The sequence below is a fragment of the Liolophura sinensis genome, chromosome 6 (genome assembly GCF_032854445.1).
Source record: "Liolophura sinensis isolate JHLJ2023 chromosome 6, CUHK_Ljap_v2, whole genome shotgun sequence".
NCBI lineage: Eukaryota > Metazoa > Mollusca > Polyplacophora > Chitonida > Chitonidae > Liolophura > Liolophura sinensis.
In genome coordinates this window covers 27,318,890-27,342,030 of record NC_088300.1, presented here as the reverse complement: position 1 = coordinate 27,342,030, position 23,141 = coordinate 27,318,890, and the positions used below count along the sequence as shown (strand labels likewise).

Below are 23,141 nucleotides of genomic sequence, written 5' to 3'. Positions count from 1 at the left end.
TGGTAGAGCGTCTGCTTCAGGAGGTCCAGTAGATCCAAGGTCAAGCCTGTGTTGGTCACACCTAAGATCTTAAAAGAGGAAGTTGTAGCTTCCTTGCCTGGTGTTCAGCATTAAGGGGATAGTGCAGCAACTGGTTGTCCCATATCAGTATAATGTTTCAAGTGGTATGGCTTACTTGCCTTCAATAAGTCATCTCCGTGAAGTAGCACTAGATAAAAGAACAGCCTAAATCCGTCCTGCAACCAGGAGGCACAGTACATGCACTCTAAGGACAAATGCCTTGATATTTTGTCTTACTTTGTTCTTTTGGAATGTGTCTCAAGCATGACTACCAGAGAGCAGTGGATTGACTCATTTCGAGCAATGCAGTTGCGGTGTTAAACAGTCCTAAATGTCTCAGATTTACAATGAAGAACATTTATCGCTATTCACAAGCACACCTAACTTCCCTAGCATAACCTGACATCAAAGGTATGGGCTCTGTAATTAAATTACTGGCGAGACTTGAACCAAAAAGGTTCACGGTAATTACATCTCATGAAAAATAATCACAATTTCTTAGCATACATCATATCAGTTATTGAGCCTGCCTCCTTCATGCTGACAAGACTGACCTTGAGGTCATGACCTTTATCAGCCCAAATGGAGGCAGCTGTATGGCCGTGTTTAGAGATTATCTGCCTTGAATGACATTTTGCGTGGCCACATTAATCATGTTACAAGTAATATTTGTTCCAGTTAAGACAAACATATTGTGATGGCGGCTATTTTTTGTCAATTTGAGCAATTACCATGGAGTATTTTTGGTAAGGCCAACCTAAGAAAAACTTAGTTAATTTGTAAGAACAATCAGTTGACATCGATTTATACTAGGGATGTTCTAATGTGCATGTAAACAGTAGTAAATGCTCCTTACCGTTATAATCTGACTTATTTGGGAAATTTTCACAACTTTACTCGTGCAACTCCACTGCTCAAAATAACAGTTAACCCGCTCAGCAACTAGTTAATTCTGTTCTGTAATATTGAATAAATATGCCGATTATTATTAAATAATGATCAAATTTACAAACTTGGTGTGGGGCACGGATAGGTAGACAAACAAACCAATTACTCAGCTAAATATACCCTTTATATCGCGTAAGTTCTGACGTTTGTAAAAATGATCACTCTACACAAAATGCGGTCAACACTAAAAACAGACAAACGATTTGTATGAGGACATTGCGTAAGCAATAAAACGGCCATCACACGAGGCAAATATAACGAATTTGTATGCGTTTGAACATGTATATGCCTTGCGTGACTGTTACCCTACAAGATATGTCGCCAGCAGGAAGGGAAACATCCAAGTGTTTACAGCTGCCGCCTGGGATCTGGTTCACCCCTACCAAACTATGGACTGTTCCTGGAATACCCTTCTCTTCCGGTGCCTCGTTCTGAAATGAGGAAGCCACAATGGAGGACTGACAGGAGCGACTGACCCACCCAAATAATTTGATCTTGTTTGGGCATTATTCCGAACGCAAAGATGTCTCGAGCAATGATACCCAGTCAGCAAAAGCTGGCCGAAAAGCTAACCATCCTCAATGACAGGGGTGCAGGGATGTTAACGCGGATCTACAACATCAAAAAGGTAATAACCAGCAGCCCCGTGATGATGCTGTCGTCTGACTTGAGTTTACATTTGCTACATTAGAAGTCACTTCACTACACAAACCCCATTTTGGCTACAGTCATTAATGAAACAGTGTCAAGCAGGCGTGCCCGTACAAATCAGAAAATACTGTGTCAATTTATCTTCATCACAAAATGCAGTGAGCCCTTGTTCCCGAATGTGTGTTGTTTGGTAGACCCTGGTTATCTCAAGCAGTCCGTAATAAAATATTCGTTGTTATGTACCACAGAAACACAATTGAACACAGGCTAATTCTCTCCCAGATATATTTCTAGACATAAATACAAAAGTTCTGTAGTGTTCGACTTTCCCACCTGATGGTTTCTTAATCAGTTTCTCCCACTCCTTTGACTAATAATGCACCACGGCACAGGTGACGTTAAAATCTGGCAAGTAGGCTAGGCAGCCGTGTTTAAAGTTTGTGCATGTATGGTGTATGGTTTCTGCTATTTTCTTCACTCTGGCCATTTTGTTAATGGTTCATTAAATGAAAAGTTCAGTGCGTGGATAACTCTTCATCAAGACTGGCATGGTTGCCTGTAATCCTATATAGCATGCACCCTGGATATTGCCCAAAACCCCAGAAATTTGGTGCCGAGGTAAGGTCAAAAAGCCAAGGCATTGATCCCATTCAGCCTTTTCTTCTGTCATGACAAACTGCCACTGTTTCAAGTGCGATAAAACCCTTTGCTTTGATAAAAACAAACGTACATGTAAATCCCGATTACACAACATGCTGGTTGTCCAAGATGCTGCCTAGATGAGTGCACATGCTCAACAAGCTCACAAGTTCGGCAGGAGACGTTTAGTAAATAACCGTCAGACTGCTAGTAACGGAAACATAGATGCGCCTATCAACCAAGTTCGGTACAAACCTAGGATTATCAAGTTTAAAACCAAAGCAGGATGCAATGATTTGGTAATTTTTCTAGCAGTGAATCAAATAGGAGTAATGGCATTCTCAAATTGTTACGGATTGGTTAACCTCTGGAAATGTGAAGAGAGAGGTGAATAGATTTATTATTTCTCATGATTTTAAAAGCACAACTCCCAGAGTCATACTAGTTGCTCCCTGACTAGAAAGGTATAGGTTGTAGGAACATATAATTTCAGATCTATGGAAAATTGTGACTTAAGCTAAATTAGGATACCATGTGGAATCAATGTGACTAGGGCACTGCTGTGGAATTTATAACCTGAGACCACAATCTGGGGTTTGGTCTAACCACATCTGAATCTGAATGACTCTTCCTCATCATTTGACTGAAAAATTGTTAGGCAGGACATAAAACCCTAGCATACCTACATGTACATACATACATACATCTGAGAACATTTTATGCTTGCAAGTTGTAATAGTAAAACATGAGTTAACTGCAAACTCTATCAAAGAACTAAAAAATAAAATATCTCTCCCACATTTTTATTGCCAGCGTAATGTTCTGAAATCAGGTGTTAAACTTAGTGTGAGTAGTTAGGAAATCAGCTCACAAACTGAGAGAGTACTACAAGTACAGTGTCATTAAGTCATGTGTCATAATGATCATAAAAATAATATAAATGTAACTGATTGGGTAAAACAAAATGGTGGTCAGTAGTCCAATTTCCAGAGCATGGTCCATCCATCAGTGGCATTGAAACAACATGTAAATTGTTCACGTTCGGTTTTGTGGTGCATCATGTATATTTACATGTACATGTACAGTTTTTGTTGCAATTCATCTGAACTGCTGTGAATAGAACCTTTTCCAGCTCTAGTTTAGTTTTTAAAACTTAAATACCTTTATTTAAAGTATATACCTAGAAATGTCAGTTGGCTGAAGCAGGAAAAGCATGTGAGCATATTTTGGTTCATGACACGCAGTTTGAATACTTATCCTATTTCTTCACAGCTAAGATTGCAATCATATTTTTACTTCAAAGGATAGCATGTTACCTTAGCAGAACACATAGCAATAGACTATGTACCATTAATGTACATGTACCTACTTGAATATGTGTGGATGCAAATGAAAAGAATTCAGATTACTGGTATTGATGTTTTTTTGTATTTTGGGAGGAACATATGTGCAATAAGTATATCGTTTTTTCCATTTCTGTGTGCGCAATTTTTTGCATTACTCTAATTTAGCTTTTTTTTCCCCTCCATTGTTCACCTTGGAATAAGGTTACGGTAAGAGCCTTTGCCACATCTTAATATTTGACTGGAAGTGACATTGTTGTTATCCTTATCCTTCAAGTACTGTAATGTATTTAAGGCATGAAGATGGCCTCTGATCCAAACTAGGGGAATATAAACTGATAGAAGAAAAAGAATAAAAAGTTACATGTATAATGTACTTATCCAAAATAATATTTCAGTGGAAGAAGTCATAGTAGGGAAGGCTGTAACTGTTTTCATATTTTAGCCCCTCATCTTTTATTTGTGAATGTGATTTTTTACTCATTCTGCCAAGTTTTAAACAGTGTTTGTTGTTTGATGGTATTTTTGTAACACCTTTGTATGAAGTCATGTTTTACTCCATGTTGTCCTGTTACATTTGTGCTTGTTAGTTGAATGAAATGCTTGTACTATATGCCTGAAGGCTAATGCTTTAATGTACTTATATGGTCTGTGATTAGACATTTTGTGCTCATATTATTGAAACATATTGTACTTTTTTGAATACAAGAGAATCAAAATTTGATAGTAAGCCTATTGCATGTAGCTGATATTTGAGTGCTGTAGTTTAGATGGACATCTGCATGAAATAAGGGAGTACACACATATACATGCAGCTTGCTTGTTAAGTGACAACACTGGCACACATTCAGCCATATTGTCCAATGTATTGCATATTTTCATCAGCATTTCAAGGCTGACTCTACGAAGATACATTTACTTGAAGGAAAAATGCTTGAAATTTTCATGTCATGCAATAGCACACATTTTAGAACATGATTAATATGCAAAATCATAATAAAGTGTGTGTATGACTTATTTTTTACTCAATGGCATTAGCCAACGATCAGATACTTGTAGTAGATTTTCGTCTCAAAGAAGAAAACCCTATAATTTTACACTGTACAGCATTTGTAAATAAATTGGGATGTGAATCCCGCTACAGATAGGCATGGTAGGATTGGATTCTTAGAAATATCTAATTCTTCATACATAATAAGTTTTCACTTTGTTATTGCTACTGATTGTAGTGGCTGCCATGCACCTGTCTAATTGGAATTGATATTTGTTCTGTTGTTTAGATGCTTGGAAACCCTGAGAACAAACCTCCGTTCTTGTCCGAGAAAACTCTTGAAAGCTCAATGAGGACTATTGTGAAGAAGTTCCCTGTGTTAGATGCAAGAGGAACAAGTGGGGTAATGGATTTTGGACTATTGTAATCTAGCATCTAACTGGTCACACTTAAGACTTTAATAGCGTAAACATTTGTACATTATTTCACTAAAATTAAAATTCTGCTTTATTTTGATGTGTGCTCTCATTGCATAGTTATGTAAATCTGGCAAATGTCAGTGGTAATTATTAAAAAACATTTGTATTGTGCTGTGCTTTGCAGATGTCTTCTATCAACAACTTCAAGAATGAAGTGGTCAAATCATTATCACTGTATTACTATACATTTGTGGATATCATGGATTTTAAGGTAGTGTATTAATACAAAAATTTAATCTAGTTGTCCAAATCATGATGTAATTACATACATGTAATATATTACTGAGAAATGGCTGGTTTAAATAAATAATAAATAATGAAGCTTTCACATGTAATAAAATAAATTTTTTGTGCGAGTGACTGTGTTGTATGTAATGTTATTTTAGATTAAAGTTATAATAACAATGGTGGGCCTCTGTGGCTCAGTTAGTTAGCGCGATAGCGCAGCGTAATGACCCAGGAGTCTCTCACCAATGCGGTAGCTGTGAGCTCATGCTGGCTTCCTCTCTGGCCGTATGTGGGAAGGTCTGTCAGCAACCTGGGAATGGCTGTGGTTTTCCACCCGGTTTCCTCCCACCATAATGCTGGCCACTGTCGTATAAGTGAAATATTCTTGAGCACGGCATAAAACATAAATCAAATAAATAAATGAATATAATAACAATGTGATATGCTAATATACAACAGTTCTTCTGGGCACATTTTTTGTAGTAGTGTTGTGCACAACACCGCATTTACATGTGCGTTTTGTTTTATATTAATGCTAATGTTTTTTTTTTTCCAGGATCATGTGACAGATCTGTTGACTACAATGGATGCTTGCCAAGTTCATCTCAACATTGTATGTCATATTTTGATGAAATATAAATGTATAAATTTTCTTTACTTTATGGGTTCATCTCTTAGTAAATTGCTGTAATGTCAGAAAATAAAATTTACTAATGCAAAAGGCTGTGTGATGTATGACCATTGTATGCATTACGGAATATAACAATTTGAACTTTCACCATTTTCCATACTTTGTGAAAATAAGATCAACATTTATACAGGTTTTGTGTTTAAAATAGTTTCAAATCTTTCATTGCAGATTTTGAACTTTGACCTGACGAAGCAGTACTTGGATCTGGTGTCCACGTACACCAGTATAATGATTTTAGTGTCCAAAGTGGAGGATCGTAAGGCTGTCCTGGGGCTGTATAATGCAGCACATGAGTTCCTTCACAGCACAAGGTAATGGGATCTTTGATAGAATTCTCATCAAGACAGGTATCATTTGAACATTCTGAGAGTACGATCGGTCTAAGTCTTGTCAGGGCATGATTTACTACATTTGGACTGTAAGTAAAATCAATGTGTAAACCTGTACTTTCAGTAGCACATAAAGACCTTAAAATGATACTTTTCATGCCAGTATTAAGTTTTTCTGACAAACAAAAATCTTTAGTGGCCCTAAAAAGCGAATGATATAATCAGAATCAAGCAAATTGTGCCACTTGAAAAAGGCTAAACTTTAGATGAAATACAGTATGTACATTTCATGGAGGAAATTCATTTACCCTAGTTCCTCGAACTGTTTTGCCTGTGAAAGATTAAACTGTCAGTCCAATTTGTGACAAAATTACATTGGATGGATTAGCCAATTTCAGGGCTTCACAAAAAGTATAATTTTATCAGTCTACACAGAACAATGTTTCAGAATATACTTATTTGAATTGTGTATAATTCCATTTATGACTTTGCCAGTCTGTCAGGTTTATGGGTGTAAAACACCATACAGTCCAGGTTAAACTGCTATCGTTAATCAAGTACCTGGAAAACTGTCTGACATAACGTCACAGCCTTTGCCAGAAAGAAATGGAGTTAAGCCTCCAGCCTTGTTGTTCAAGGGCTGGTCAGCTGTAAGAAGATCAGAACTTGAACAGATTAAGGCAGCCGATGAAATTGACCGACTTGTGTAAAATCATGACGTATCCATGTCTCACCCACAGATCTCACATTCAGAATTGTTTTTCTATGTTTACAGTGATCCGTCTTTCCCAAGACTTGGACAGATGATCTTGGATTATGATCCACCAATGAAAAAACTTGCAGAAGAGTTCATTCCACATTCAAGGGTAGGTGTGTGGGGTGAATAGGCTAGCTGCATTGTGTCAGTTGATAACCAGTTATTTCAGTGTCATTGTAAAATGTTACAAATGTATGAAATGTATGTATGGACAAATATCCAATATCATTGTGCATCAAACAGCTTCAGTAGCCTAGTACATCTGCATTGTATAGGAGAGTTCTTTGAATCAGTGTTGTACATGTACAAAGTTGTGATGTCTTATCTGGTGTGCTGATATTTCAGTGATGTAGCACTGCAAATAGAGGTGTTGTGTTAAATGGTTGTCATATATGGCCAAAATAAAGATACCAGTTGTGTTTGAACATGAAACCAAGTTCACTTTGTACCATTTATTATACATGTATTAAAACATCAAATTTGGTTAATCAGATGAAAGCAGGAGGACCGATATTTCATACAATGTGTAGAATTCCAGTCAACTTCCTTGAGTTGATCTGACAAAAGGGACCTTGTAATCTGGACTTAAAGCAAACAGGCAAAAATTACACATTATCCTAAGATGCAGGAAGAGAACATTGTGCTCTATATTTTAAGAATGAATGAATGATTAGGGCTAAATACAACATTATTACCATTAGGAGTATTTCATATGTCTTGATATATTTTAGTAAGGGAAGAAGGTAAACAAAAAGTGAATATCTTCTGATTCTGGCATGCTATTCAGTTTATTTTGCTGTTTTCAAGTGTATGGAATGTAGGTCGCTCTTTTGTACTAGTCTTCATCAGAGTTTGATTTGTCTTATTTTGATGCTTTGTTGTAGTTGTTGTTACCTGCCCTGCTCTCACTCCACAAGATCTACCCCCAGCGGACGTGGTCAGCTGAACAGATGAGGTCTCAGCAGTTGCTCAGTCTGATGGGGGAACCAACCAAGATCATGAATGTGCCACTGACAGACCAGGTATGTGAGAAAGTTTATGCCATTCACCAGGTATGTGAGGTAGTGTAAACATGGCAGCAGGTATAAAAATGATAAGGAAGCACTTTTCATATGCCCGCATTACGGGTCATACTATTCTGGTAAGGAGTTGTGCCTACATCCTTTAATTTTTTGGTGTGACCACTATGTCAGAACTGCCTCACTTTGAACTTCGATTGCTTTTTGTCTCTGTCACCAGGACAGAATTCTGTTGAAAACTGGTTGTGCCACGTTTTGTGCTGTATTGCTTCTTTAAGTCAAACACTGTTCATATTTGAAGTACTGCTTCAACGTGTTTGATCAGTAAGTGAACTGAATTTTAAAAATAAAATGTCTTAAATGTCTTTAATTTTTCTGTTATATGTATACATGTATGTTGAATAAATGATTTGTATACATTTATATATGTACTTTAGGTCATGTAGATGTATATTGGTTCGTGTATTAAAGAGCTGTTTATTTTCACTTTCAGATTCAGTGTGAATATTTATCACAAGATTCCATGGAAAAATGGGTCATCTGTAAGTTAATGCATTCATTTCTGTAAGCATGTAGACACAGACTGATCAAACAGCTTTAAATTTCAGTGACACAGACTGATCAAACAGCTTTAAATTTCATAGTGACACAGGCTGATCAAAGAGCTTTAAATTTCATAGTGACACAGACTGATCAAACAGCTTTAAATTTCATATTGACACAGACTGATCAAACAGCTTTTAAATTTCAAAGTGACAAAAAGAAAAGTAAGCTTTACATGGCATAAATGCCATGTAAAATCTCATAGTGTTATGCTGTATCCCCTCCATGCTCACCAGTGAGACTACTACTTTACAAGCTGAACCATAAAGAACATAAATTGTATTATAGAAATGAAAAACAGTAAGAAGATGGACAGGTGTATCAATGGTTCAATGTTATATGTCAACCAAATCTGTCACACGTAAACCAATGTCAACACTATAATACCCTTATCACTGAACTTTTTTGCATATGATGAGTAACTTTCAATCCTTTTTATGCACCTTTTTAATGTAAGTTTGCAGACAAAACTACATTGGTTGTGTTGGCCAATTTCTGGTCTTCACAAAAAGTATGATTTTATCAGTTTACATAGAGTAATACTCTCAGAATATTCTTGAATAAACATCCTGTAAACACGCGAAAAGGTTGAAGAATTACAGTACATGTATACCCATTGTGTGTTCTGCTGCCTGTTCCAGTTGGGATGATGCTGTGTTATCAGCACCTGTCAGACCCCCAGGCCTGGGACCTGTGGAAGACAGCTCTACAGGCAGGCTACATCGTACAGCTGTGTCGTGACGAAGTTCTCCATATACATAGCTACATCACCAACTTCTTTGACAGCCTGAAGGGGTAGGTAGTTCTGGTGGGGCCCACAAAGGTAGTTCAGATGGGGTCTAAGTTCATAGCTGACTTCTTTCAATGACATTTAGAAACTGGGTTGGATAATATAAGGTATATATGGATCACAACCTATATTTGTTCAAGCATCATTATGCTTGATAACAGTATTAGTATCTATACCAAAACGATGCTTACTGAATAAATAGAAGTTGTGATCCATGTATATATTATGTTAAGTTTATATGTGAACTGGTGGTTGATATCAGCAGATATCAGTGTGATAGAACATAATAGCCACATCTTGCTCTCTGTGAGTTGTACATTACACTGTTTTAAGACGGCAAGACTCGATCACACGGAACTGTGTTGTATGTCGTGGGTTTCGCATCCGAGTGACAAATTATCACGTCATATTGTGGTTGACTTCCCATATATTACATGTGTCTGAATTACCTGTACCAGTACATACTACATGCATTAATATTTATATGCTTTCTGTTTTCTAGTCATAACATACAGAGCAAACGTATGACAGAGGTGAGGGAGTTTCAGAGCAGTGCTCTACAAACAGGGTGAGTACAGAATCCAGTGTGAAAAACATGTTATCATCCTGTTGAAATAATTTTCTAAACACGGCAAAATTTTTTTTTAAATTTTAATTGTTTGAGGTGCTGTTTTCTTACCAGTAAGTTCCTATTCTCCAGATATATTATCAGATAAAAATTCTGAATAGTTTTACAATCTTTTAAATAAAAGCTTACCCTCAAAACATCTGAGGGAAATAATTTTATGACTGTGCTAACAGTCAATAGTACAACATTTTACATGATGTACATCAATAGTAAACACCAATGCTTATATACAGCTTAGCATGCTTTACTTTGTTCTGTACATCAAGAGTAAACACCAATACTTACATACAGCTTAGCATGCTTTACTTTTTTCTGTACATCAATAGTAAACACCAATACTTACATACAGCTTAGCATGCTTTACTTTGTTCTGTACATCAATAGTAAACACCAATGCTTACATACAGCTTAGCATGCTTTACTTTGTTCTGTACATCAATAGTAAACACCAATACTAAGCTTAGCATGCTTTACTTTTTTCTGCACATCAATAGTAAACACCAATACTTACATACAGCTTAGCATGCTTTACTTCGTTCTGTACATCAATAGTAAACACCAATGCTTACATACAGCTTAGCATGCTTTACTTTGTTCTGTACATCAATAGTAAACACCAATACTTACATACAGCTTAGCATGCTTTACTTTGTTCTGTACATCAATAGTAAACACCAATACTTACATACAGCTTAGCATGCTTTACTTTTTTCTGTACATCAATAGTAAACACCAATGCTTGTATACAGCTTAGCATGCTTTACTTCGTTCTGTACATCAATAGTAAACACCAATGCTTACATACAGCTTAGCATGCTTTACTTTGTTCTGTACATCAATAGTAAACACCAATGCTTACATACAGCTTAGCATGCTTTACTTCGTTCTGTACATCAATAGTAAACACCAATGCTTACATACAGCTTAGCATGCTTTACTTTGTTCTGTACATCAATAGTAAACACCAATGCTTACATACAGCTTAGCATGCTTTACTTTGTTCTGTACATCAATAGTAAACACCAATACTAAGCTTAGCATGCTTTACTTTTTCTGCACATCAATAGTAAACACCAATACTTACATACAGCTTAGCGTGCTTTACTTCGTTCTGTACATCAATAGTAAACACCAATGCTTACATACAGCTTAGCATGCTTTACTTTGTTCTGTACATCAATAGTAAACACCAATACTAAGCTTAGCATGCTTTACTTTGTTCTGCACATCAATAGTAAACACCAATACTTACATACAGCTTAGCATGCTTTACTTTGTTCTGTACATCAATAGTAAACACCAATACTTACATACAGCTTAGCATGCTTTACTTTGTTCTGTACATCAATAGTAAACACCAATACTTACATACAGCTTAGCATGCTTTACTTTGTTCTTATTTTGCATATCTAACTTCTTCATTGTATTCCAGACCAACTCTACATCGAGAGAGGAGGAAATTTCTCCGCACAGCTTTGAAAGAGCTGACAGCCATTTTTACAGATCAGCCAGGGTTGTTGGGACCAAAGGTAAGTTAACTCCTTAGCTTGTTTATGGTAAGTCGTGGCCAAAGGGGCTTGTCTTTCAGTCATCATGGTAAATGAGGTGTATTTCATCATGGCCTTAGGAGAGGAATTTGTGAATCTCCCCATTCTCACTCTTTATGTAGCTTTGGTGACAGTAAACAGTCGTAATGCCTGTCTGGCCATTTGAGTAGTTTAACGTTTGTTAAAGATGTCATTCACCAATATCTGTATGTCATGCATGTGTACGTGGGAGAAGCTGAACTTACCAGGGGTCAGTGGTTAACCCAGGGCACTTTGGTTTTCTTCACCCACGAAAACCCATGATCATTACACAACAGTGATATAAATTTATGGTACAAAGTTATATTTCGATGTTTAAGAATATCCAGGTGTAGAATTATAGTGTTCTTAGGTGTTTAAAAGGTTAACATCAGACTTTACTCTGTTAATCACTGTTTACGATAATGGGCTATGTACTTTCAATTTGCAGGCCCTGTTTGTGTTCCAAGCAGTGTGCATGGGTAGAGATGAAATTCACTGGCTGCTGCGTCACTTTGACAACCCCCCATCAAAGCGACACAATATCAAAATAGCTCAAGAAGACTTTGTAGACAGGTAATGAGACCAACTATGACCTGACTACTTCAGAAGGATGTATGCCAGGAAATGTTATTGTTTTGAAATCTTTGTTACTGTTAATAAAAATAAGATTTCTTGACATCCAAATTGTTGCCATGTCCGTGGTGGCAGAAAGCTGTACTCTGGCTCGTGTAGTGTTACATGACATTTGCTAGCATAACTTTCTATAACTTGATTGTTTACTTCGGGCACACCTGTTTCGTCTGCCCATAATGTACTGGCAGTCATAGTATGGGTAAACAGGTTTTTAGGATGGCATTATACAATGATCAATAATGGTAAAAAACAATTATAAAGATATTGAGAACAGAACACCTGTTTTTAACCTACATCCACCTGCTTATGTATTGTGTACCTTTGTGCAATGCAGGTGGCACATGTATCACTGTCCATGTTCTAAATTTTTGTTTATACCTTATTGGTGTTTTTGTATTGTAGGCAGCTGCCAGAACTTCTATTTTACATGGAAGAATTAAAGGGTAAGTTGTGGTAATATAATTTGTCTCTCTTGAAAAAGTCCTATTTGGCTGGACATCAGTAGCATGTATCCCTGTCTATGTTGCATGTTTTTAATAGCTACATTGTAGAAGTAAGGGGTGCTTTTATGAAATATTAAAAGGTTTCTTAATATTAAAATCAATAATAAAAATCTGAATATCCACACATATTTTTTGTTGTGTTTACTTGGCATAATTTTTTGTTATGTTTACTTGGAATGGTCTGTAAATCTTGTAATAAAGCCATGTTATACAATTTGTATCTTTCTCAGCCCTAGTGAAGAAGTATAACCAGGTGATGCAGAGGTACTATGTCCAGTATCTGTCTGGGTATGATGCTGTACTTCTCAATCAGCTCATACAGGTTAGTAATTCTCTTTCTCACTCATTTCTAGACTATCTTCACATGATGATGCTGGCAAAGTTTTTCTTGCCGTTAAGAATTGAATATTATGTTATATCCACAGAAAAATTCATTGTCCTCAAATATATTCCTGACATTTTTTCTTGACCAGAAAACCAAGAAATTATTTTGATTTTAATGGGGAATACATATATGTAAATGTATATACGGGTGTATTATGCAATCTGTAAATAGTCTTAGAATTTGAAGAAATCCTTACCTTTAATTTTAACTTTAAATGTGCTTATATTTTTATTGACGATGTGAAACTTTGTTGAAAGCACTGCAGCTGGTCTGTGTACAAAAGTTATCTTGAAAACTTTTTCAAATCCCGAAAACTGTTTAATTCAAATAGTATGGTATTTTTCAAGATACTGTCATTTGCTTGCAATGTTTGAAAAGAAATTGCAATTAACAGTTGGTGGTCTTTTTGTTTCAGAAAATGGCCATGTGCCCAGAAGATGAGTCTGTGATATTGTCCTCAGTCTATAACACTATTGCAGCTTTGACTGTCAAGCAAGGTACGTTCTGTAATAAAGAGAATACTTTGTTTTTTTGCATTTTTACTGTTGTGTAAAAGCTGAATTATTGTTCTCATTGAATCACTTTGTGTTTGTCATCTTCAGCTTATTGTAGCATGCAGTGCATTTGTTTTTCAGGTATAGTAGTATTTCAGGTTTGTTGTTTTTTTTTTCTTGTTTTTTGGGGGGTTTTTTTGCATACATTACTCCTAAGCTGACTATTGCCTGTTTCAGTGGAGGAGAATGAATTATTTGATTTCCGGGGGCTGAGGTTGGACTGGTTCAGATTGCAGGTATGACTCTCAGATCTTAAATTGCAGATTACAGTTACTGAAGTGAAATGTCTATCGTTCCTGCCTTTTTTGGGCTGCATCAATCTAAAAAAAAGTCATAAAAGCTGTTCAAAGTTTTGAAAACTGCTTGCCCTTTCTGGGTGTGGTGAGAAGCAGGCTTTATGGCAGCGTTCCCCATGCCATTATTTTATGGAGTATTGAAGTTTTTGGTTCAGTACCTCAGAGTATGATTTAGACATTATAGGTTTGTATGTATTAATGTTGATTGGTATGTTAATTATAACATACATTTGTCATTTGCTGTTGCAGGCTTACTCTAGTGTCAGTAAGTCAGGTTTGATACTAAAAGACCATGTGGATCTGGCTAAACATCTCAACACTATCGTCTTTCACACCAAAATGGTGGACTACCTGGACGAAATGCTCAACGAAACCGCAGACCTCTCCATATACTGGTGAGCTGATGTTTAAGCTGCATTTACCTGCTTCCATCACTCTTGCATGGACATAATGTTAAATTTCTGCCTGCGAGATATTATGAATGAATAATGCATATTATGTGGCAGTTGTTGTTTTTCTACTGCATATTATGTGGTGTATATGTGTGTAACTCCCAATCAGCAGTACAAGGTTTATACTCTTATGTACATGGTTAAAGGTCATTAACAGATACATACTGCTTGTTTTGTTTGTAATTTTGCTTCAATACCAGAAATAAGACATTAATAAGACAGGGATTATAACTCTGTAATTTGTTCTGGCTGTTGTCTGTTTCAGTTTTTATACGCAGCATTTTGAGCACCAGTTTAAACAGTGTATGGAGTTTCCAGCACAACATCGATATACTATTGTCTTCCCTTTGATCTGTGCCCACTTCATGAATGCTACACATCACTTGTGTCCAGAAGAGGTTAGTCAAGCCTTAACAACTACATTTCACCTCAGAATTCCTTTGTATGTCGACAGAAAGCTCATAATGAGGGAAAATGAGTTACTCTGTCACGGACAAAGTGTAGTATAATATGTGAAAAGATGATCTTGGTCCTGATACTTTGACACATTTATTTGAAGTGTACCTTGTTAAAGCTTTAACCATGAAACAAGATATTTTCATCATTGTTCCATGTACTTGCCAGCGGTACTCCATAGGTACTACCAGTGTCCAGTATGCAAACTATTTTCTGAGGGAGATGTCAGAAGAGGTCAACCAGGTCATCACTGCCATTTGTGAGGAACAGTCCATTCTTCATTATAAGGTAAGCTAATTAGGCCATGGGATACAGCCTGGTCATGCCTGTTATATTTGACAAATAGACCATTTTCCATTACAATTTAAGCAAGTCATGCCATGGCAAACAATAAGGTGTAATTGCTTTAACACTTTAAAAAAAAAACATTAGCAGTATGAAATTTTTCTGGTTAGAGTAGTCATTGTAGTGTCAAATAGTTTATATTTGACATGTACTTATATCGTCATACCCTAATTCCTCCAACTTTTCGCATATGAAAGAGAAACTTTCTGTACAATTTATGCCTATTTTTATTTTTATTTTGGAAACTACATTGGTTGGATTGACCGGTTTCAGGGCTCCACAAAAAGCATAATTTTATTAGTCACAGAATATTGCCTTCAGAATATGCTTGAGTAACATCTTGCAAACATGCACAAAGGTTGTAGAACTACATACAGTTTTTTTTTTTTTTTTTTTTTTTTTTTGATTGGTGTTTTACGCCGTACTCAAGAATATTTCACTCATACGACGGCGGCCAGCATTATGGTGGGTGGAAACCGGGCACAGCCCGGGGGAAACCCACGACCATCTGCAGGTTGCTGGCAGACCTTCCCACTTACGGCCGGAGAGGAAGCCAGCATGAGCTGGACTTGAACTCACAGCGACCGCATTGGTGAGAGGCTTCTGGGTCATTACGCTGCGCTAGCGCGCTAACCGACTGAGCCAGGGAGGCCCGATTTGAAAAGTGTGGCTGAATTCATACAAACAAGCTCAGAATGAATCATTAACAGGCATGGAAGTTGTTTAATCCAAACCAGACCAAACCTACTCTTTTAGGAGAGTACTCCAACAAACGATGTAACATGTTGGGCAATTAGATATTTTTCAGTTAAAAAAACCCCAGAAACATAGTTTAATTGTTGAAAATGGCTTAAAGGAGACCAAAATATTGAATCATGTATCGCCTCACATCATTGGTTGTAGTTGCCTCAGTACCCTACTGATTTCTTGTTATTAATGTCTTATTTGACTCTCATCAGTTGCTGCTATTTTGTTTCTAAATTTCTCGCTCATCTTTCACATTTCAGCTCTTACCAAAACACAGTGCAGCATTACTTTCCCAGGCTCACCAGAAGAAAGACATGAAGGGAAAAGTGAAGCGACAAGCCCAAGACCTGGAGAAACCTGGAGAAGAAAGCTACAGGAAGCGAAGAGAGGATTTCAAGAGGTATGTAGATATTAAAAATGAATTGATCCTTTATTTACTTGATTGGTTTTCATTTGGTACTGAAGAGTATTTCTCTTGCATACATATGTGCAGGGTTTTTAATATCTTCCAGATGGAACCACCACACCTGTCATGGTTTTGGACAGGCTTCCTGACATACACATGATCCTTGTTGGTTAGAGTCTAGCAGTTTCACTTAACACAGTTTAGACGACTCAGCCTCATTTTTAGATGTACACTGTGTGCAAATGTGCTGGTGGATGTTCATGTTTGCGTATTTGAATTATCATAGCCACTGGCATAGGGATAGGAAATTTCTAGGTTTCTTCGCTCTCGTTGTTCGTGGAGCCTGGCTGAAGATTTAAAAGCATCAAAATGATGGTGTGTATATTTCATGAAATTAATGCATGCATCTTTACAGAATGGACAAGTTGCACATGGCCCTGACAGAGCTTTGCTATGCTATTAACTACTGCAATGTCATACAAGTGTGGGAACATGGGTTTGTGCCCAGAGAATTCTTCCTGCAGCACCTCGAAACTAGGTTCAACAAGTAAGTCATTATCGTATTTCTCTTAATAACTCCATTCATTATAGAATTAATATCATTGATAGCCTCATGTCTCCAAAATATTCAAAAAATCTTTCTTGAGACCACTTGTTTTTGTTGTTAATTTAGAGCTTCATCAGGATTTTCATACCTGTGAACTGCTGCCATAATTATTTGCAAATCACTCAGTCTCATGTAGCCAGCTACTTTCAAACTTCTGAAGTGATCACACTGTGAACAAGATTTTTGGAAAATAGTTTTTTTCTGAGATCAGCACTGCTCATACATCATTTTGGTTATCTTTTAAAGCTGAGTTAACACAGCGTGTTTGTTCTTCATTCAGAGCGCTAGTTGGCATGATGATGCACAACCCAGACACAAATGAGATAGCCAAGCCCTCAGAGATGCTGACCTCAGTCAATGCAGTGATGGGGGTCCTGCAAGGCATTGAAAACTATGGTATAGTACAGCTTATAACAATCTCTTCAACTCTACATTTTCTGGTTTAGAGGAAATCTCAATCAGTTTTATTAATTGTAATGCGTTTTTATGGGTCTGTTGGTGAGAATTGCCAGAGGCCCAGTATAGAGGCTTGAAAAAATTGCCGAAAGTATTTTCACCCAAGTACGACATGTCAGTGCGCTTAACGACCTAGACTGTGTGTTATGGTCAAATATTAACTTCCTTTCATTTTGTTTTCTTGATTGTTTTGGGATTTATATGTTATGATTATGCATTGAAGAATATTTTTAATTATACATGGAGTCGTGATTTCATTTATTATTCGTTTAGTTTTGTGTCACGAAAGGTTATTGTATGCGCTTGCGCTATTTTGAGAATAATGACAGTAGATGTCACCTACCAGCCGGTACCTTGATTGCCTGTCATAGCATATGTCGCAAAAAGATTTACACTCTGTAAAGGGGCCTGTGTTCATGTATTCAACAGCCCCTAGTAATATTTAGACCAAACTGACAACAATCAAACGCTTTGTTAGTCACCAAAATGGTAAAAATAAAGAATGTGGAAGTTGTCAGACAGCGGGTATGCCATTTGACCGTGACCCCAGTATACAGATAAGGGGCGTTCAGGCGTAATGGGCTTAAAACTAATACGCTTGTAAAATTAAAACAGAAGGTACTGAATACTTGTGACGATTTGTGTGTAGGCCTAAATTCCTGAATCTATATCGTACATGCAAGATTTGAGCGAACAGTCCTGTCAAAGTCAAAAGTAGATCTCCAAAGTAGTTTATGTGCGGGACGCTGTCCATGACATGTTAGTTTTCAGAAACTGGTGGTTACAGCAAACGCACATCCACCACTACCCGCTGTCATGGGTTGTGATATTTATATTTGTGGCATTCTCTGGTGATTGCCATGAAGAGGATGTAGGAAGGGCTGAAAAAAATGGTCATTTGGGTTACCAAACAGCAAGTTCTGCTGCTGTACTGCAGTAAATAGCCTTAATATCGCTCCCAATTTATGGTTTTAATTCTGTACAGATCTTCAGTTATTTGTGCTATGTTAAAGTGTCATTGAGGGTCCAGTTTTCAACATGTACATGTATCAGTGATCAGTGCGAGAAGCTAATGCAATGAAATACAACAATCACAAGAACAGCTATTGTTCAGAAACACTTTAGATTTGTACTATAAACTGTCAATAAATAAAGCACAAATAATAAATTTTTGCCTTCTAATGTAGGCCTGCATTTGGATTTAGCATAACAAGCGTATCATGTTTTGATCTCAAAACGCATTAGGCAAGTTACCATAGAATGAAATAATACTACAACCCCTGCTATCAAAACAAAATGAAAAGGTAAAGTTGTCATTGAGTGAGTTATAGGAATAAACCCATTTAGCCTACATGTAGGCCTACATATCAACATGTACATACATATACTTGTAGTCCTGTATGTAACCACAAGAATCTCTGTGCTGGTGAGTCTATGTAGGCCTATACATGTAATCTCTATTAAATCATGGAATGAGCTGTTAATTACATTTGCTAGATGTGATGAACATTTTGGTATAATCCTCCTCTATTATATAGCCCTAGTGAACAACATATGTACTCTATAAATTTAGACTAATACTTAACAATCTCTGAATTTAATTTCATCAAATTCAAAAAACTTGTTATAATGATTTATCAAGTTGCTTAGAGCTTGTTCCTCTATGTAGAATAATTTGCTCATACATTCCATGCTGATGTTCACGTATCTCCTGTTTTGGCCATTATGATACCTTGTTTCTGTACTTGTCCTCAGTTCACATTGATGTGGCCCGAGTGTTCAACAACATCCTACCCCAGCAGACTCAGCCAACAGACAGCCTGTCAGGGGAGAAAACCATCACAGCCAAATATAGTAACTGGTACGACATTTTCTCTTGTCCGTACAAGGATAAACATCAGCAACCAGCTCTTTAAACACAGACAAATATTTTGAAAGAAACAATGGAAATAAAAAAATATTGTTCTAGAGAAACATTGAGAGTATGCTATAGGTTTCCAATTTCACAGAAGTTGCTGCCAACAGTCTTCTGTTGTTTTATGATGTTGTTCTTAAAAAATTGTAACAGTGTGACATTAAATGTCAGTTCAATGAACCAGGGCCATTTGGATGTCACATTTCGAAGTCCTAAGAACAAGCCACAGCGTTTTGAACAAGTTATTGACTTGTGTATACAAAGTACCAGAAATATATAACATTGGTCACCATGTATTTACCCTGATAACTTTTACTAATAGATCGTAAACCTTCATTGTTCACCTTAAACAGTTTTCAGATACATAATGCTGTTAACTATTTGAAATTTTCCTGAAGTCATAATTCATGTATCATATTTATTTTTAGTTGAATTTAAAGTTGTTTTTAATATATTGTTTAAACGTGATCTATTTCTCAATTTCTCTGTGGATTATCATTGATTCCATGTGTGTCTGCTTCTTAGGTATTTGGAAGTGTTGATGAGAAGAGTCAGTGCTGGTAACATAGTGTACTCTCCAAACCAAAAGGCATTTGTCAGCTTAGTGGCAGACCCACAGTTCCCAAGTGCTGAGGAGTATGCAGATCTGATGGGTTGGTGCTTTTAATGTTTATATTGTTTTGCCGTACACCCTACATTGTATCTCTGTGTTTTACCGTACTAAAGACAAAGAATTTGCTAAAAATTCCAAAATAGAATGGAATTTTAAGCTGGATATTTTAAAATTATTTCCTGAGAGTTTCTATTTATTTACTGAAATAAGTAATCTTTTTTTTGGACAGAGTTAAGGGCCTTAGCAGAGCTCATTGGACCCTATGGTATGAAGTATATGGGTGAGAGACTAATGATACATGTGGCTAGTCAAGTGGAGGAATTGAAGGTAAGTATTGTGTACTTTGTGTGTCACATTGATTTTCATAGTTTGATAAATTTTTCAACACTTTACGGGACATCCCTATTAAAGGGGCTTAATTTTTACTTCAAATGTGGAAATTGCTTGTAGACTTTGCCCTTTGTCATCTTGGACTTATGTATATTTGTGCTGGTCTCATCATAAGACATAAAGTTCAGTTTAGACTGGAGGTAAGACCATGGTTAACCCTTAATACCTTTGAATGTAGTAGCGTACGTTCAACATTAATGAACCATGTGTTTCTGTAGGGCTTGGTGATTCAGAACAAAGAGTTGCTTATTCAGCTGCGGTCAAGCTTTGATAAGCCCGAAGTCATGAAGGAACTCTTCAAAAAGTTACAGAGTGAGTATGATTTTCGCAATTCTAAATACATGTATGTATGTTATATATAAATGTCCTCATACCCTATATAAAACCTCAAGTCCAGCTCATTCTGGCTTCCTCTCCGGCCTTAAGTGAGAAGGTCTGTCAGCAACCTGCGGATGGTCGTGGGTTTCCCCCAGGCTATGCCCGGTTTCCACCCACCATAATGCTGGCCGCCGTCGTATAAGTGAAATATTCTTGAGTACGGCGTAAAACACCAATCAAATAAATAAATATATAAAACCTTACGTATAACTAACAGACAAAGACAGATTACCAAAGCGAACTTTGTTCCCTTAATAGAAGGTGGTCTGTTTTAGTTCTCCTGCTAACTTACATGTATCTCTGTCTGTATGTGGGACTGTCTGACAGGCTGGTTGTAAAATTATATAACCTCCATTGCATTACCACAGGCCCATTAAACCTTCAGCTGAATAGATTTTTCTTAAATGGTGAATATGAAGTAGAAAATACAAGTCTGGTCTACCAAATAAACTTGTGTGTTTAAATGACCTCCAACAGAGTGAGATCTTACACAGGGAACTCAGTATAAATTAAGTCTCCATCTTTGACTGTGGTAGAAGCCTAAGTAGAGGATGGTGAAAATGAAGGTGCTTTTTCCGATCCATGATTACTTAATTTCGAATAAATAGTTAGGCTCAGGTCAGTTTAGAACTAACCAAAGAATTGTGTGCACATGTGGCTGTACATGTATAAGTTTGTACTAAGTAGAGAAGATGTGGGATATTGTAAAAACAAGAGAGATATAGCAGACGTGGTTAAAGGAGACATTTTTCTGCATCTTACAAAAGTGCATATGTGTCATGTTTGTAACCGCTATGTCTATCTAATGGCATGACGCAGCTAGCTAGTGAGAACGGTTGAGTAATACTGTTGAGGGAAGTCAGATGTTTGCGATGTCCGCTGACAATGGCATACATGTATTGTGCAGAATAAATACAAACACTAAACTTCAAGAAATAGAGGAAAAAAACCTACCACAATATTTATTATTACTCTATTTTACCTCACTTTGCATGGATGATTTTGGAACATGTTTATTCTGACAACTTCACTGTGGAGTCAGATTAGGTAATGTAAAGCTTGAGTTCAGAGATATCCTAGCAATACATCAAAGAATAGGCTACTATTTCACCATGTTGTGGATGTCTGGAATTTTTAATGTCTTGTAAATATTCAGATATGTGGTAATATTATGTGCAGTTACACCAACTTTTATGTACTTGTACAGCATTTCATAATGAACAAAAGAAATGTGGAGAACAGTTGTAAATTTTTCTTAAACAAATATTGTTTTTTTTTGTTTTAACTTTTTGCGCATTTCAACTGACCATTCTTTTTTCTACTCTGGCTACTGTCTAACACAGAACCAAAGGTTGCTCCAAGTAAGCTATGACCAAATGAATATTTGTTTTGTCACCTGTGTATTCTGCTACCCAGAGACCTGCTTCTGCCAAACTCTGTACTCCATGCATGACTTATGCTCAGTTGATTGTTCTCAGTTTGCTTTTAACAGGTTCACTTTAACACTGCTGATTACTTTACCTGTTTAAACCTTTGTGTATATAATTATTTGTTATATTTATTTCGTTGATTCAAGCTTCTGTTATGTAGTTAGAAGTTACTGTGTATTTATTTAAGTCAGATTGTTGAGTGTGAATAAGGACATATTAACTTGGCCATTCCTGGCGGCAGTATTTTTTGTTTAAGGGCATACATGTATTTACTTTGTTTGTTTCTTAGTACAGCATTGGTGCACGGAGTCACTAGATGTCCCAGACCATTTAATGTGTATATTAAACCATAAATGGCAGTACATGTATGTTATATTAGTTATTATTTCTGATGGACTAAATCTGTTTCCCTCTGTTTTATGGATATTTTTATGTATGTGTAGAGGGGTACCTTATCCCATGCATTGCTGATTAAAGTACAAGCTGACTTGATCATTGATCTCTTGCCATGAATGAGTAAAACATTTAATTACCTTCATCACAAATGAGTAAACGATGGACTACATAAGTAATAGGCCCAAATTACTTCAGTCTGGAGAGCTTCCCCATTAATGTAATATCTACTGTAAGTTATAACACACTACTGTGTAAATATCATTACTTCAGTCTGGAGAGCTTCCCCATTGATGTAATATCTACTGTAAGTTATAACACACTACTGTGTAAATATCATTACTTCTGGGACCACAACTCAGACACCAAATATTTATGGCGAAAAGGCTGCACATCTTCACAATTTGTATAGTGTGGTGTTATATTCTGAAAAAATATAAAACAAAATGCCTGTAATC

General features: G+C 36.6%; 1 protein-coding gene across 2 annotated transcripts in view; it reads left to right on the top strand.

Moving 5' to 3' along the window:
* The first annotated feature begins 1,458 nt into the window (after positions 1-1,458).
* The window catches only part of LOC135469151 (membrane-associated protein Hem-like), a 32,327-nt gene continuing 10,644 nt past the window's right edge, over positions 1,459-23,141 (top strand). For both annotated transcript variants that reach the window (XM_064747692.1, XM_064747691.1), the window contains exons 1-26: positions 1,459-1,636; positions 4,922-5,035; positions 5,236-5,322; positions 5,896-5,952; positions 6,199-6,341; positions 7,135-7,225; positions 8,001-8,138; positions 8,629-8,677; positions 9,380-9,533; positions 10,031-10,096; positions 11,589-11,685; positions 12,173-12,297; positions 12,760-12,800; positions 13,091-13,182; positions 13,661-13,742; positions 13,977-14,035; positions 14,345-14,490; positions 14,813-14,945; positions 15,172-15,291; positions 16,356-16,495; positions 16,917-17,048; positions 17,389-17,504; positions 19,320-19,425; positions 20,005-20,132; positions 20,322-20,419; positions 20,701-20,794. In XM_064747692.1, coding sequence (XP_064603762.1) covers positions 1,532-1,636; positions 4,922-5,035; positions 5,236-5,322; positions 5,896-5,952; positions 6,199-6,341; positions 7,135-7,225; positions 8,001-8,138; positions 8,629-8,677; positions 9,380-9,533; positions 10,031-10,096; positions 11,589-11,685; positions 12,173-12,297; positions 12,760-12,800; positions 13,091-13,182; positions 13,661-13,742; positions 13,977-14,035; positions 14,345-14,490; positions 14,813-14,945; positions 15,172-15,291; positions 16,356-16,495; positions 16,917-17,048; positions 17,389-17,504; positions 19,320-19,425; positions 20,005-20,132; positions 20,322-20,419; positions 20,701-20,794 — 2,713 coding nt within the window. In that variant the 5' untranslated portion in view covers positions 1,459-1,531. The remainder of the gene's footprint in view (positions 1,637-4,921; positions 5,036-5,235; positions 5,323-5,895; positions 5,953-6,198; positions 6,342-7,134; positions 7,226-8,000; positions 8,139-8,628; positions 8,678-9,379; positions 9,534-10,030; positions 10,097-11,588; positions 11,686-12,172; positions 12,298-12,759; positions 12,801-13,090; positions 13,183-13,660; positions 13,743-13,976; positions 14,036-14,344; positions 14,491-14,812; positions 14,946-15,171; positions 15,292-16,355; positions 16,496-16,916; positions 17,049-17,388; positions 17,505-19,319; positions 19,426-20,004; positions 20,133-20,321; positions 20,420-20,700; positions 20,795-23,141) is intronic.